This window comes from Schistocerca gregaria, chromosome 5, assembly GCF_023897955.1.
Source record: "Schistocerca gregaria isolate iqSchGreg1 chromosome 5, iqSchGreg1.2, whole genome shotgun sequence".
Classification (NCBI taxonomy): domain Eukaryota; kingdom Metazoa; phylum Arthropoda; class Insecta; order Orthoptera; family Acrididae; genus Schistocerca; species Schistocerca gregaria.
In genome coordinates this window covers 413,548,549-413,566,390 of record NC_064924.1, presented here as the reverse complement: position 1 = coordinate 413,566,390, position 17,842 = coordinate 413,548,549, and the positions used below count along the sequence as shown (strand labels likewise).

The following is a 17,842-nucleotide window of genomic DNA, read 5'->3' as shown; positions in this document are numbered from 1 at the left end:
GGAACATATGTCAGAGTCTGAATGTTGTACTTTTACCATCGAGATATTACAGCAAGTTCAAGTGTCTTTCAGAAAGATTAGGGACCAAAAGTGTGATTGGCATAGACAAAAGTAAGGGAAAAGGAATGAAACCTAGTATTTTTTCTAGAAGTGTGAAAATAAACTGTTACGTAACTTAAATTAATTTTGATCTTTTGTGTTCAGTACATTTATAGTGTTCTCTTGTTTTTTTCTTTCTAGTGGTTTTCTGCATGGTCATGTGTCATACCTAGCAGAAGACTGTCAGGCCTGTCTGTTACTCCTCACTGTTGACAGAGATGTATTTTTTACATTATCAGAAGCAAAACAAAAAGTAGTTGAGGTGAGTTTTCAAGTGACAGATAATTATTCATTGTTTGTAATTTAAGCAACCACATTCTGAAACCACATAATCATTATTTGGTAATAATTGTGTTAGACAGATGTGCTACTGTTCCGGTTTCTCTGTTGTTTGCCTGTAATTCGAGATACATTCTCTATTTGGCAGTTTTCACTAAACGTACTGTTGGAACGTTTTATATACCAGTTTTGAACTGTGCAGAAATTAATATCCTAATTTTGAATATAAAGCTGTAAAAACAGTTTGTATTGTAAGATTATTTCCCACAGATTTGTGTAATGGGATAAAAAAATAGACTATTTCATTCACATGAAATTTTTCATATTTGTTCTGTATTCAAGGGAAACATTCTAAGAACAACTTAAGAAATACAGTAACAGCTATTACAATTAGTGCTAGTGAATAAGTTAGATAGTTCAGTAGGAAGAGTGACTGTACATTTTTACAGGGCATAAAATAGTCTGGAGTGTCATGTGAGTCGGATCTTGCAAGATCTTGTAATGCCTGTTCGCACGACAGTCAGGCACAGAATCTTAAAGAAGTGCAATATCAGTGCATGTGTTCATGTCTAGATCGTGGTTGTTTGACTCTCCATCTTTTAGCTCACACAGCCACCTTGATTCATAGAAAACCCGTCTGCCAGTCACCACTGAAAATTGGAGGTTTTAATATGTGTTGATTAGCCACATTCAGCAATACACTCATCATTTCAATGATCTACAACAACAAATGGTAAATAACTGTACAAAGTTTGACAGAAATATTACTAACCATTTTTAATAATGTGTTTTTATTCAGTGTAGATGTCCAGTACTGGTCTTTTTCAATGCAACTTATTTTACAGACTAAAAGACGCACTTCAATTTTTAAGCATTTTTTTTAAATAACATTTTTACTATTTTTATTATTAGACTGCAAAGCCAGACAAAAAAACCTTAGTTTATGAAACTGAACTGACCTGTAAAATTCCTAAAAATCATCATCTGGACTTGTACTTGTTGTTATTGTTGTTGTTGTTGTTCTCTTCCTCCTCTTCATCATCATCATTGTCCTCTTCATATATAAGGTGGTCTTCACTGCTGTCGAGAGTATTACTTGTGGCACTTCTTGGAAGATTTAACAATAATGTCTGCCCTCATTCTACACCATGACTGTTTTATCTACTAACACACTTGTTTCATTGTAGACCATATAGTGAAGATGCTGAGTTACAGATAGGCACAACAGAAAGACTGTCACAAAAGGTGAACAAGGCCTTTATCAAACACACGCACACGCACACGCACACACACACACACACACACACACACACACACACACACACACACACACACACACACAAGCAATTGCTACTCACACACATAAGCAATTGCTACTCATACACATAAGCAATTGCTACTCACACACATATGACCACAGTCTTTGCCAACTGAGGCTAGACTATGAGGAGCAACAGCAGCAGCACATGATGGGAAAGGCAACTGGGTCGGGGTAAGGAGGAGACTGGGTGGGGAGGGGTTTGGATAGCAGGGTAGGGGTGGGTGACAGTAGAGAGCTGCTGGAGCTTGTAGTGACGAGCTGGAGGGAGGGTAGGGCAGCTAGGTGCAGTTGAGAGGTTAGACAGAAGGTGGGGGAGAGAGGGCGGATAGCGAAAAAGGGGAGAAGCAAAAAGATTGGATATGTTGGTGGAATAGGGGTTGTGTAGTGCTGGAATGGGAATGGGGACAGGGCTAGATGGGTGAGGACAAAGACTAACGGAGCTTGAGGCCAGGAGGGTTACGGAAACATGAGATATATTGCAAGGAGAGTTCTCATCTACACATTTCAGAACAGCTGGTTTTGGTGGGAAGAATCCACATTTTGGCACAGGATGTGGAACAGCCATGGAAATGAAGAACTTTGTGTTGGGTGGCATGCTCAGCAACAGGGTGGTCCCTTTGTTTATTGGCCACAGTTTGTCGGTGGCCATTCAAGTCGACTGACAGCTTGTTGGTTGTCAAGCCCACACAGAATGCAGCACAGTGGTTGCAGCTTAGCTTGCAGATCATATGTCTGGTTTCATAGGTAGCCCTGTCTTTGAGATAGGTGATGTCTGTGAATGGAATGGAGTAAGTGGTGATGGAAGGATGTATGAGACGTCTTGCATCTAGGTCTATTACAGTGATATGAGCCATTAGGCAAGGGGTTAGGAGCAGGGGTTCTATAGGGATGGATGAGGATATTGTGTAGGTTGGATGGACAATGGAATACCACCATGGGGGCAGGGAGGGGGGGGGGGGGGGAGAACAGTGGTCAGAAGACTTTTCTCATTTCAGAGCATGACAAGAGGTAGTCAAAACCCTGGAGGAGAATGTAATTCAGTTGCTCCAGTCCTGGGTGGTACAGAGTTACAAGTGGTGTGCTCATCTCTGGCCAGATGGTGGGACTTTGGATGTTGGTGGGTGACTGGAAAGATAAGGCACGGTAGATTAGTTTTCGTACAGGGTTGAAAGGGTAATTACAGTCTGCAAAGTCCTCAGTGAGACCCTCAGTATATCTCAAGGGGGACTGCTTGTAAATGTAGATGTGATGGACATGGATGGCTGTATGGAAGGAACTTCTTGCTATGAAACAGGTGGCAGCTGTTGAAGTGGACATCTTACTGGTGGTTGATAGGTTTGATATGGACAGAGATACTGATGCAGCCATCTTTGAGGTGGAGGTCAACATCTAGGAAGGTGGTTGGTTGGGTTGAGTAGGACCAGGTGAAGTGAATGTGAGATAAGATGTTGGATGTACTTAAGGATTTGAGGAGAGATCCTGCTGGATTTCTGGAATGGGGCCACTGTTGGAGGGTTGGTAGGTTGCTGTATCTGACAGCTGATGGATTCCTTCTGTCAGGTAATCCTTGTGATCAGAACAACAGTGGCGGAGTGTTTGTCAGCAGGTAGGTTTATAAAGTCAGGATGAGTCTTTGGGTGGTGGACTGTGATTCTTTCTGCAGATGTAAGGTTTGTTTGCATGTTGAGTGATCTGGGGAATGATGGTGAGGCAAGGCTCGAGGTTAAGACATTCTGGAAAGTTAACAGAGGGTAATTTGTGGACAGTAGAGGTGAATCACGCTTGGATGGAGGAGTGAATGAAGTGAGACAGGGTTCTACATTGGTCTTTGGTTAAGTCTGATTCATTGGGTTGGTGGCGAAAAAGTATTGCCACTGAAGGGAGTGGGAGGAGGAGAGAAGGTCTTTAACAAGTTCTGCATGATTGAATTTGGGAGTGGGGCGGAAGGTGAGGCCTTTGGAAAGGACCAGTGTTTCTGCAGCACTAAGGTTTTTTGAGGAAAGGTACATGACTGTGTTTTGAGTCTGTTTAGGGTCTGGATTCTGTGTGGTGATGGGAGGGAGATTTTGAGGATGGGGTAAATTAAATGTAGTAGGTCTGAGAGACAGGGTTCGTCAGCTATGAGGGTACACCTACATCCACACTCCACAGGCCACCTGACGGTGTGTGGTGGAGGGTACTTTGAGTACCTCTATCGGTTCTCCCTCCTATTCCAGTCTCATATTGTTCGTGGAAAGAAAGATTGTCGGTATGCCTCTGTGTGGGCTCTTATCTCTGATTTTACCATCATGGTCTCTTCGCGAGATATACGTAGGAGGGAGCAGTATACTGCTTGACTCTTCAGTGAAGGTATGTTCTCGAAACTTAACAAAACAACAAAAGCCCGTACCGAGCTACTGAGCGTCTCTCGTGCAGAGTCTTCCACTGGAGTTTATCTATCATCTCCGTAACGCTTTTGCGATTACTAAATGATCCTGTAATGAAGCGCGCTGCTCTCCGTTGGATGTTCTCTATCAACCCTATCTGGTACGGATCCCACACTGGTGAACAATATTCAAGCAGTGGGCGAACAAGTGTACTGTAACCTAGTTCCTTTGTTTTCGGATTTCATTTCCTTAGGATTCTTCCAATGAATCTCTGTCTGGCATCTGCTTTGCTGATGATCAACTTTATAAGATCATTCCATTTTAAATCGCTCCTAATGCCTACTCCCAGATAATTTATGGAGTTAACTGCTTCCAGTTGCTGACCTGCTATATTGTAGCCAAATGATAAAGGGTCTTCCTTTCTATGTATTCACAGCACATTACACTTGTCTACATTGAGATTCAATTGCCATTCCCTGCACCGTGCGTCAATTCGTTGCAGATCCTCCTGCATTTCAGTACAATTTTCCATTGTTACAACCTCTCGATACACTAGAGCATCATCCGCAAAAAACCTCAGTGAACTTCCAATGTTACCCACAACGTATTTATTTATGTATTTTGTGAATAGTAACTGTCCTACGACACTCCCCTGCGGCACACCTGAAATCGCTCTTACTTCGGAAGACTTCTCTCCATTGAGAATGACATGCAGCGTTCTGTTATCTAGGAACTCTTCAATCCAATCACACTATTGGTCTGATAGTCCATATGCTCTTACTTTGTTCATTAAATGACTGTGGGGAACGGTATCAAACGCCTTGCGGAAGTCAGGAAACATGGCATGTACCTGGGAACCCATGTCTGTGGTCCTCTGAGTCTCGCGTACGAATAGTGCAAGCTGGGTTTCACATGATTATCCTTTTTCAAAACCCATGCTGATTCCTACAGAGTAGATTTCTAGTCTCCAGAAAAGTAATTATCCTCGAACATAATACGTGTTCCAAAATTCTACAACTGATCGACATTAGAGATATAGGTCTATAGTTCTGCACATCTGTTTGACATCCCTTCTTGAAAACAGGGATGACCTGTGCCCTTTTCCAATCCTTTGGAACGCTATGTTCTTTTAGAGACCTACAGTACACCGCTGCAAGAAGGGGGGCAAGTTCCTTTTCATACTCTGTGTAAAATCGAACTGGTATCCCATCAGGTCCAGCGGCCTTTCCTCTTTTGAACGACTTTAATTGTTGTTCTATCCTTCTGTCATCTATTTTGTCTACCATTTTGTCATCTGTGCGACAATCTAGAGAAGGAACTACAGTACAGTCTTCCTCTGTGAAACAGCTTTGGAAAAAGACGTTTAATATTTTGGCCTTTAGTCTGTTATCCTCTGTTTCAGTACCATTTTGGTCACAGAGTGTCTGGACATTTTGTTTTGATCCACCTACCGCTTTGACATAGGACCAAAATTTCTTAGGATTTTCTGCCAAGTCAGTACATAGAACTTTACTTTTGAATTCGTTGAACGCCCCTCGCATAGCCCTCATCACATTACATTTCGCTTCGTGTAATTTTTGTTTGTCTGCAAGGCTTTGGCTATGTTTGTGTTTGCTTTGAAGTTCCCTTTGCTTCCACAGCAGTTTTCTAACTCGGTTGTTGTACCAAGGTGGCTCTTTTCCATGTCTTACAATCTTGCTTGGAACATTCTCATCTAATGCATATTGTACGATGGTTTTGAACTTTGTCTACTGATCCTCAACACTATCTGTACTTCAGACAAAACTTTTGTGCAGACAAAACTTTTGTGTTGAGCCGCCAAGTACTCTGAAATCTGCTTTTTGTCACTTTTGCTAAACAGAAAAATCTTCCTACCTTTTTAGTATTTCAATTTACGGCTGAAATCATCGATGCAGTAACCGCTTTATGATCCCTGTTCTGTGTTAACTGTTTCAAATAGTTCGGGTCTGTTTGTCACCAGAAGGTCTAATATGTTATCGCCACGAGTCGGTTCTCTGTTTAACTGCTCAAGGTAGTTTTCAGATAATGCACTTAAAAAAGTTTCACTGGATTCTTTGTCCCTGCCACCCGTTATGAACGGTTGAGTCTTCCAATCTATATCCAGCAAATTAAAATCTCCACCCACAACTGTAGCATGCCAGGGAAATCTACTCGAAATATTTTCCAAATTATCCTTCAGATGCTCTGCCACAACAGTTGCTGAGCCAGGGGGCCTATAGAGACATCCAATTACCATGTTTGAGCCTGCTTTAACCGCGACCTTCACCCAAATTATTTCACATTTCGGATCTCCATCAATTTCCTTTGATACTATTGCACTTTTTATCGCTATAAACATGCCTCCCCCTTCACTGTCCAGCCTGTCTCTGTGGTATACATTCCAATCTGAGTTTAGAATTTCATTACTGTTTACATCTGGTTTCAGCCAACTTTCTGTCCCTAGTACGATGTGGGCGTTGTGACCGTTTATTAATGAGAGCAGTTCTGGGATCTTTCTATAGATGCTCCTGCAGTTTACTATTAGCACATTAATATTGTTATTCCCTGTTGCATTTTGCCTACTCCTACCTTTCCACATCTCAGGAGGCTTCTTGTCGGGCCTAGGGAGGGAATTCTCTAACCTAAAAAACCTACATGTGCACCCCATACGTAATCCGCTACCCTTGTGGCCCCTTCCTGTGTATAGTGCACCTATTCAGGGGGACCCTACATTTCTCCACCCGATAGTGGAGGTCGAGAAATTTGCACCCCAGATCTCCGTAGAATCGTCTTAGCCTCTGGTTTAAGCCTTCCACTTGGCTCCAAACCAGAGGACCACGGTCAGTTCTGGGAACGATACTACAAACAGATTCCACCCCGCAAGCGAGGCTTTCTACCTTCACCAACTCCGCTGTATGAACTTAGGATAACCTCTGAACCCAGACGGCAGGAGTCATTGGTGTCGACATGAGCAACCATTTGCAGTCGGGTGCACCCAGTGCTCTCTATCACCGCCGGCAGGGTTTCCTCCACATCTCGGAAGAGATCTCCCAGCAAGCAGACAGAGTGAACACTGGCCTTCTTCCCTGACCTTTCCGCTATTTCCCTAAGGGGCTCCATTACCCGCCTAATGTTGGAGCTCCCAGTCACATGGGGGAGGTTTGGAGGTTGTTGTAGACGTGGTGGACAGAGGTACTCCAAGGCGGGAGTAGAATGTGAGCAGGGTGGAGAGTTTTTCCAGGTGGCATTGTGCATGTTTCTCTAGTTACTGGAGGGCAAGAGTCTCACTGTGTGTTATGAATTCCAGGTGTGTGGGATTGCATAAGAAGAGAATTTTACAGATAGGGAGAAGGTATTGCAAGGTGGTATGGACTTGAGTGTATGGTTTTGCAGCACTACCTTGGTGAGGGTTAAGTATTGGTGGTATTGGAACAGATGGAGTTCATTGTGGAAGGAAGGATGGCAGCCGGAGATGGGTAATTTGATGGTAAGGCCATTTAGGGGGTTCCATGAGCCACGCAACAACACAGGAACACTATGTGGGGCTGGTTTGGGTAGGGATAAGGATTCAGATGAAGGAAGCAAGGGTCCATGGCGGTGGAAAAATGCCAAAAACTATGTAAATAATCCAAAAAAATGGCAAAAATGCAAAACATAGGAAAAATCACGAAAAGGATGAAATAAGAGCAAAAAAGATGAAATATATGGAAGTATAATGATAGTGGAAGGCAAAAACATACTAGAATTGCCATGAAGTCACAGTGAGATCAAAGAAAAAATATAAGTAGAAAAAAAATTTACTATGGGTTGCAGGTCTTAGGGCGGATAACTGTGAATAAGGGGGACAGCAAATGTGACTGCAATAAGTGGAATTAGTAGGTGTGAACTGGAACAGAACGGAGGAGTGGGGGGTGGGGAGGGATTGGTGAGATGAGATACAAGATTGTGTGGCACAGAAAAGATGCAGGAAATAACATGCAAAAATGTGGAAGAGTGAAGCATGGACAGTGATCAATTTGAAGATATATTAACGATATCAGTGGAGATAATGTGGTACATGAACCAACGATCAGTTATTGTCTTGCAGCTGTCTTTTTCGCGCAACCTAGATGGTTGATACAGTGCAGTTCTTAAGTAGAGTATGCAGTGTGGTTTGTAATGTGACAAGAGAAACATAGGAAAGAAGAAAAAGGATGGATATAGAGTATAGTAATGCATTAGAAAATAGTAACAGAGGAAAACAGCGTTTGGTTAGGATGGAAGAAAACCAGGAAAAATGAAACAATGGAAAATCTAGGAAGGAATGTAACAATGACCTCTATCGGTTCAGATTCCGCACATCCTTAGCCCTCATTAACATAGTCCTGCAAAACCTTATCAGTCAAGCCCAAACTACCTTGCAATACTTTCTCTCTATCCATGTTCTCCTGCTATGCAGTCTTAAATACCTGGAACCCCTAACACACATTGAAATTCTTGCCTTCCAAGAACTCGAGCGACATGTACAATGCCACCAGAAAAAACTCTCCACCCTGCTTACATCCTACTCTCCACTTGGAGTAAAATTGTCCACCACCTCTACAACAGCTTCCAAACTTCACACACATCCCCTCATACCTGACAAACCTTGTCTCACAGACCTACTACGTTTACCAAATTCTCCAAAACTGTCTCCCACCACCACACATAACCTGGAACTTAAATAGACCTGAAACTGTCATGAGTCTTTCCTCCCAAAGCCTTAGCCCCACAGAAATATCAGTCCATTCCAAAGACCTCACCTTTTGCCCCACTCCCAAATTCAATTGTGCAGAACTTGTTAAAAACGATTTCTCCTCCTCCCATTCCGTACAGTGGAGATGCTTTTTCGCCACCAACCTTATCAATCACACTCAACCAAAGAGCAATGTTAAATACTGCCTGACTCAGTTCATTCCCCCATCCAACTGTGAACCACCCCCACTGCCCACAAATTACACCCCATTAACTTTGCAGAATTTCTTAACCTCAAACCTTGCCGCACAATCATTCTCCAAATGCCTCAACAAGCAAACAAACCTTACACCCACAGAAAAAACTGCAGTCCTTCACCTAAAATCTCATCCCGGCCTTATAATCTTACTTGCAGACATAGGCTCCACCACTGATGTTTTGAATCGCAAAGATTACTGGCAGAAGGACCTCACCAGCTGTCAGATACATCCATCTACTAATCCTTCCACAGTGACCCCATTCCAGAAATCCAGCAGGATCTCTCCCCGAATCCTTAAGCACATCCCAGAACCTCTCCCCAGAGTCCACCTCTCTTCTCACACCTACCTCTCCCTGCACTCCTACCTTCTACATGCTTGTTAAAGTCCATAAACCCAACCACTCAGGATGCCCCATTATGGCCAGTTTCTGTGCCCCCACTGAGAGAATATCTGCTGTCATAGACCAACACCTTCAGCCCATTACCTGTAGCTACCTTCCTATATAAAAGATTCCAACCATTTCATCCACCGACTCTCCACAGTTCCTGTTTGTTTACCACATGGTGGCTGCTCGTCACAGTTGATGCAATCTCAATTTATAGCAACATATTTAATGCCCATGGACTTACTTCTATTAGACATTACGTTTTCCAACACCCGATGGATTCCAAACCAACAACCTCCTACTTAGTTACCATGATCAACTATATCTTCACCCACAATTACTTTTCCTTTGAAGGCATTACCTACAAACAAATGTAGGGTATGGCTGTGGGCATTCGCGTGGCACGTGTTCATTGGCTATCTAGAGGAATCCTCCTTAAACGCCCAGAATCCTAAACCCCTCACCTGGTTCAGATTCATTGAAGACATCTTCATGATCTGGACAGAGGGTGAGGACACCCTATCCACATTCCTCCAAAATCTCAACACCTTATCCCACATTTGCTTCACTGGGTCCTACTCAACCCAACAAGCCACCTTCCTAGATGTTGACCTCCACCTCAAAGATGACTGCATCAGTATCTCCAACCAACCACCAGCAATTTCTCCACTTCGACAACTGCCACCCGTTCCATACCAAGAAGTCCCTTCCATACAGCCTAGCCACCCAAGGCCGATGCATCTGCAGTGATGAGTGGTTTGTCTCGAATTACACCGAGGGTCTCACGGAGACCTTTACAGACTGTAATTACCCTTCCAACCTTCTACAAAAACAAATCTCACATACCTTTTTTTCCTAGCCACCCATCATGTCCCAAAGTCCCACCATCGGGCCACTGATGAGCATTCCCCTCGGAACTGTGTACCACCCAGGACTGGAGCAACTGAATTATTCTTTGTCAGGGTTTTGACTACCTTTTGTCATGCTCTGAAATGAGAAATGCCCTGTCCACTGTTCTTCCCTCCCACTGACAGTGATATTCCGCCGTCCATACAACCTACACAATATCCTCTCCCATGCCTAAGCAATCCCTGCTCCCATCACCTTGCCTCATGGCTCATATCACTGCAATAGACCTAGATGCAAGGCCTGTCTCATACATCCTTCCACCACCTATTACTCCAGTCTGGTCACAACCATCACCTATCCCATCAAAGACAGGGCTACCTGTGAAACCAGACATGTGATCTACAAGCTAAGCTGCAACAACTGTGCTGCATTCTATGTGGGTATGACAACAAACAAGCTGTGTCTGCATGAATGGCCACTGACAAGCTATGGCCAAGAAAGAACTGGGCCATCCTGTTGCTGGCCATACTTCCCAACACTATGTTCTTCATTTCGGTGACTGCTTCACATCCTGTGCCGTAATATGGATTCTTCTCAACAACACCAGCTTTCCTGAATTGTGCAGATGGGAACTCTCCCTGCAATATATCCTACATTTCTGTAACCCTCCTGATCTCAACCTTTGTTAGTCATTGTCCTCGCCCATCTAGACTCTTCCCTGTTCAAATTGCAGCATTACCCAGCTTTCTATTCCATCAATGCGCCCAGTCTTTTTGCTTCTGCCCTTTTCCGCTATTCCCTCTCTCTCCCCCACTTTCTGTCTAACGTCCCGACTGCACCTAGCTCCCCTACCCTCTATCCAGTTCATCTGTACACAATCCCCAGTAGCACTATACTGTCATCCACCCCTACCCTGCTACCCCTCCCCCCCCCCCCCCCCCCCCCAAATCCCCTCTGCCCCAGCCTCCTCCTTAACCCATCCAGTTGCCTGTCCTATCATATACTGCTACTGCTGCTAGTCTGGCTTCAGCCAACAGAGGCTGGTCATGTGTGTACGAGTTGCATTTGTGCATTTGTGTGTGTGTGTGTGTGTGTGTGTGTGTGTGTGTGTGAGAGAGAGAGAGAGAGAGAGAGAGAGAGAGAGAGAGAGATGTCTATTTTTTATGTAAGCCCTGTTGACCATAAGCTTTTTTTCATGAAATGATGTTGGGTTTCATCTATCATCCACTTGTTCCATGCCTCTCTCATATGCACATGAAATGGTTTATTTATTAAGACTTCAGTTTTAAAATAAGTCCTTCCAGAATAATAGCAAGCTCTGTATTTCCCTGCTTTAATTTGTGTTCCATAGTATTTTTCAAATGACTGTTAAACTGATGTAGCATGTGAAGAGAACTCTTCTTTAACAGAGCACGTTTCCTTCTCTCCCACACTCTGTTAACCCATAATTTCTTATGAGGCTCATCCATGCAACACCACCACCTGGTTGTATTTCAGAAGGTTTTGGCATTGTTTTGCACTTGAAAATAACCATTGGATTAAGTTTACTGCTGTCAGTGCAGCATGAAAGGGCAATAGTGTAGTGCATTTTTTCATGTCCACTTGTTTTTATAGTTATATAATAGAGGGAAACATTCCATGTGGGAAAAATATATGTAAAAAAACAAAGATGCTGTGACTTACCAAACGAGAAAGTGCTGGTAGATATACACAAACGCTCACAGAAATTTCAAGCTTTCGCAACCCAAGGTTGCTTCATCATGGAAGAGGGAAGGAGAGGGGAAGACGAAAGAATGTGGGTTTTAAGGGAGAGGGCAATTAGTCATTCCAACCCCGGGAGAGGAAAGACTTACTTTAGGTGGAAAGGAAGAACACAAACACACACACACACACACACACACACACACACACACACACACATACAGGGTGTTTCAAAAATGACCGGTATATTTGAAACGGCAATACAAACTAAACGAGCAGCGATAGAAATACACCGTTTGTTGCAATATGCTTGGGACAACAGTACATTTTCAGGCAGACAAACTTTCGAAATTACAGTAGTTACAATTGTCAACAACAGATGGTGTTGCGGTCTGGGAAACTCTATAGTGCGATATTTTCCACACATCCACCATGCGTAGCAATAATATGGCGTAGTCTCTGAATGAAATTACCCGAAACCTTTGACAACGTGTCTGGCGGAATGGCTTCACATGCAGATGAGATGTACTGCTTCAGCTGTTCAATTGTTTCTGGATTCTGGCGGTACACCTGGTCTTTCAAGTGTCCCCACAGAAAGAACTCACAGGGGTTCATGTCTGGCGAATAGGGAGGCCAATCCACGCTGCCTCCTGTATGTTTCGGATAGCCCAAAGCAATCGCACGATCATCAAAATATTCATTCAGGAAATTAAAGACGTCGGCCGTGCGATGTGGCCGGGCACCATCTTGCATAAACCACGAGGTGTTTCAGTGTCGTCTAAGGCAGTTTGTACCGCCACAAATTCACGAAAAATGTCCAGATAGCGTGATGCAGTAATCGTTTCGGATCTGAAAAATGGGCCAATGATTCCTTTGGAAGAAATGGCGGCCCAAACCAGTACTTTTTGAGGATGCAGGAGCGATGGGACTGCAACATGGGGCTTTTCGGTTCCCCATATGTGCCAGTTCTGTTTATTGACGAAGCCGTCCAGGTAAAAATAAGCTTCGTCAGTAAACCAAATGCTGCCCACATGCATATCGCCGTCATCAATCCTGTGCGCTATATCGTTAGCGAATGTCTCTTGTGCAGCAATGGTAGCGGCGCTGAGGGGTTGCCGTGTTTGAATTTTGTATGGATAGAGCTGTAAACTCTGGCGCATGAGACGATACGTGGACGTTGGCATCATTTGGACCGCAGCTGCAACACGGCGAACGGAAACCCGAGGCCGCTATTGGATCACCTGCTGCACTAGCTGTCCGTTGCCCTCTGTGGTTGCCGTATGCGGTCGCCCTACCTTTCCAGCACGTACATCCGTCACGTTCCCAGTCCGTTGAAATTTTTCAAACAGATCCTTTATTGTATCGCTTTTCGGTCCTTTGGTTACATTAAACCTCCGTTGAAAACTTCGTCTTGTTGCAACAACACTGTGTTCTAGGCGGTGGAATTCCAACACCAGAAAAATCCTCTGTTCTAAGGAATAAACCATGTTGTCCACAGCACACTTGCATGTTGTGAACAGCACACGCTTACAGCAGAAAGACGACGTACAGAATGGCGCACCCACAGACTGCGTTGTCTTCTGTATCTTTCACGTCACTTGCAGCGCCATCTGTTGTTGAAAATTGTAACTACTGTAATTTCGAAAGTTTGTCCGCCTGAAAATGTACTGTTGTCCCAAGCATATTGCAACAAACAGTGTATTTCTATCGCTGCTCGTTTAGTTTTTATTGCCGTTTCAAATATACCAGTCATTTTTGAAACACCCTGTATATGCAGACACAGGCAGACATTTGTAAATGCAAAGAGGTTGGGCAGAGATGTCAGTTGAGGCATAAGTACAGAGGCAAAGATGTTGTTGAATGGCAGGTGATGTACGAGGGGCGGCAACTTAAAATTAGTGGAGGTTGAGGCCTGGTGGGTAACGGGAAGAGAGAATATATTGAAGGGCAAGTTCCCATCTCTAGAGTTCTGATAGATTGGTGTCAGTGGGAAGTATCCAGATAACCCGGATGGTGTAACACTGTGCCAAGATGTGTTGGCCGTGCACCAAGGCATTTTTAGCCACAGGGTGATCCTCATTACCAACAAACACTGTCTGCCTGTGTCTGTTCATGCAAAAGGACAGTTTGTTGCTGGTCATCCCCACATAGAAGGCTTCACAGTGTAGGCATGCCAGTTGGTAAATCACATGGGTGCTTTCACACGTGACTCTGCCTTTGATCGTGCACACCTTCCGGGTTACAGGACTGGAGTAGGTGGTGGTGGGAGGGTGCATGGGACAGGTTTTACACCGGGGGCAGTTACAAGGGTAGGAGCCAGAGGGTAGGGAAGGTGGTTTGGCAATTTCATAAGGATGAACCAAGAGGTTACGGAGGTTAGGTGGATGGCGGAAAGACGCTCTTGGTGGAGTGGTGAGGATTTCATGAAGGATCTCATTTCAGGGCAGGATTTGAGGAAGTTGTAGCCCTGCTGGAGAGCCACATTCAGAGTCGGATCCAGTCCCGGACAGTATCCTGTCACAAGTGGGGCACTTTTGGGTTTCCTCTGCAGGAGGTTCTGGGTTTGAGGGGTTGAGGAAGCGGCTCTGGTTATTTGCTTCTGTACCAGGTCGGGAGGGTAGTTGCGGAATGCAAAAGCTGTTTTCAGGTTATAGGTATAATGGTTCAGGGATTCAGGACTGGAGCATATTCGTTTGCCGTGAAGACCTAAGCTGTAGGGAAGGAACTGTTTGATATGGAATGGGTGGCAGCTGTCATAATGGAGGTACTGTTGCTTGTTGGTAGGTTTGATGCGGATGGATGTGTGAAGCTGGCCATTGGACAGATGGAGGTCAACGTTGAGGAAAGTGGCATGGGATTTGGAGTAGGAGCAGGTGAATCTGATGGAACCAAAGGAGTTGAGGTTGGAGAGGAAATTCTGGAGTTCTTCTTTACTGTGAGTCCAGATCATCAAGATGTCATCAATAAATCTGTACCAAACTTTGGGTTGGCAGGCCTGGGTAACCACGAAGGCTTCCTCTAAGCTACCCATAAATAGGTTGGCGTACGAGGGGGCCATTCTGGTACACATGGCTGTTCCCTTTAATTGTTGGTATGTCTGGCCTTCAAAAGTGAAGAAGTTGTGAGTTAGGATGAAGCTGGCTAAGGTAATGAGGAAAGAGGTTTTAGGTAGGGTAACAGGCGATCGGCATGAAAGGAAGTGCTCCATCACATCAAGGCTCTGGATGTGCGGGATATTTGTGTACAAGGAAGTGGCATCAGTGGTTACAAGGATGGTTTCCGGGGGTAACAGATTGGGTAAGGATTTCAGGCATCCAAGAAAGTGGTTGGTGTCTTTGGTGAAGGATGGGAGACTGCATGTGTTGATCTGTGTAGGCAGAGATACATTCTGTGGAGGCTTGGTAACCAGCTTCAATGGGGCGGCCGGGATATTTGGGTTTGTGAATTTTAGGAAGTAGGTAGAAGGTAGGGGTGCAGGGTGTCAGTGGGGTCAGGAGGTTGATGGAGTCAGGTGAAAGGTTTTGTAGGGGGTCTAAGGTTCTGAGGATTCCTTGAAGCTCCGCCTGGACATCAGGAATGGGATTACCTTGGCAAACTTTGTATGTAGTGTTTTCTGAAAGCTGACGCAGTCCCTCAGCCACACACTCCCGACGATCAAGTACCACGGTCGTGGAACACTTTTCAGCCGGAAGAATGTCGATGAATCAGTCAGCCTTCAGATCACGGGTAGCGTAGGCTTCAGCTGTGGTGATGTTGGGAGTAGGATTAAGGTTTTTCAAGAAAGATTGAGAGGCAAGGCTGGAAGTGAGAAATTCCTGGACAGTTTGGAGAGGGTGATTTTGAGGAAGAGGAGGTGTGTCCCGCTGTGACAGAGGACGGAATTGTTCCAAGCAGGGTTCAATTTGGATAGTGTCTTGGGGAGTTGGATCATTAGGAGTAGGATTAGGATTATTTTTCTTTGTGGCAAAGTGATATTTCCAGCAGAGACTACGAGTGTAGGACAGTAAATCTTTGACAAGGGCTGTTTGGTTGAATCTGGGAGTAGGGCTGAAGGTGAAGCATTTGGATAGGACAGAGCTTTCGGATTGGGAGAGAGGTTTGGAGGAAAGGTTAACTACTGAATTGGGGTGTTGTGGTTCCAGATTTTGTTGATTAGAAATTTGGTGTTTTGGGGGGAGTGGAGCTGGAAGTGGGAGATTGAGTAGATGGGAGAGACTGGGTCTGTGTGCAATGAGAGGAGGTAGAGGTTTGTTCGAAAGGTTGTGGAGGGTGAGCGAGTTGCTTTTCCAGAGGTGGAAAACCAGAAGATTGGATAGTTTTTTGAGGTGGAGGGTGGGATACTGTTCTAATTTGCAGTTGGCCTGTAGGAGGATGCTCTGAACAGTCGGTGTGGATGTGGGGGAGGAAAGATTCATCTCTCTTCTCGTTACCTACCAAGCCTCAACCTCTGCTAATTTCAAGTTGCCGCCCCTCGTACATCACCTGTCATTCAACAACATCTTTGCCTCTGTACTTCCGCCTCGACTGACATCTCTGCCCAACCTCATTGCATTCACATATGTCTGCCTGTGTCTGTATGTGTGCGGATGGATATGTGTGTGTGTGCGTGAGTGTATACCTGTCCTTTTTTCCCCCCTAAGGTAAGTCTTTCCGCTCCCGGGATTGGAATGACTCCTTATCCTCTCCCTTAAAACCCACATCCTTTTGTCTTTCCCTCTCCTTTTCTCTTTCCCGAAGAAGCTACCTTGGGTTGCGAAAGCTTGAAATTTGTGTGAGTGTTTGTGTGTTTTTTATTGTCTATCTACCAGCGCTTTCTCGTTTGGTAAGTCACAGCATCTTTGTTTTTTATATATATGTTTTTTATAGTTACAATTTTAGTACCTTTCATAGAAACAGTTCTGTTACTTGGCACATCAAATTTCAGATGAATTTTGTCCATATTCCCCATTTGGCTTAGTTGCACACTGGTTTTCTTTCGATGTTGAATAATAAACCGATGGAAAGATAATATTTTCTCTTCATGTTCTTGTGGCAGTTTCTGAAATATTTTGTCTTGATTCACATGTGAAGCCCATAATGCTTTATAAACCTGTATCATCAACCAACTTCACCCTTAAAGCATGTGAACTACCACTATAGCACTAGCTTACAAATGTGTATTTGAATCATTTTTGTATTAATTCCAATGCCACTTTGATGGTGTCCTTGAATCCATTAAAATGCATCATCTTCTTGGGAATTTTGCATTCAGTCCTTCATCTTTTTTTCTTGTCAGTTCTTCTCTACTAGCCTGCCAATTGCGAATGATTTTTTTTCTGTTGGTGGAGGACTGAAATGCTGCTCAGCTACAGTGTTTCCATGTTCTTCTCCATATGCTATTACTTTCAATTTATAACCCACGTCATATGAATACCTTTTATATTTTTCCATTACAAAACTAGCTACTAACAAAAATATTGTACTGTTGCCAATAACACAAATCACTTTCAATTCAATTTCGCTGGCACTGTATATTGCAATTATATATCATAGGCTAGACGTGTTCTCAGTTTTTGACGCCAGTGTGGGAGGGAGACAGTGTTAGCAAGCTTGTGAATCCCTGCAACTCGTGTTCATCACATTTGTGCACTGCTGCTGCCTTTTGAATCCAATGTTACCAAAGAGAGAGGTTTCCTGTGGCATCGAGTATATGGCCATTTTTAAGACTGGCAGGAATTTTAAATCAAACAATGGACATTTTTATATTAATTTCAAGTATAAGATGAACCTGAGTTTAGAGGCAATTTTTCGAAGAAAAAGTGCGTCTTATAGTCCGTAAAATGTAGTCATCAGTTTATTGACACACTTGTCACAATGATGGTCCTCCCTC

At 44.0% G+C, this 17,842-nt stretch overlaps 1 protein-coding gene across 1 annotated transcript in view; it reads left to right on the top strand.

Annotated features, from left to right (window-relative positions):
• The window catches only part of LOC126272522 (vacuolar fusion protein MON1 homolog A), an 80,765-nt gene that overhangs the window by 39,671 nt on the left and 23,252 nt on the right, over positions 1-17,842 (top strand). The window contains exon 6 of the mRNA XM_049975430.1: positions 241-361. Within this exon, the coding sequence (XP_049831387.1) occupies positions 241-361 (121 nt within the window). The remainder of the gene's footprint in view (positions 1-240; positions 362-17,842) is intronic.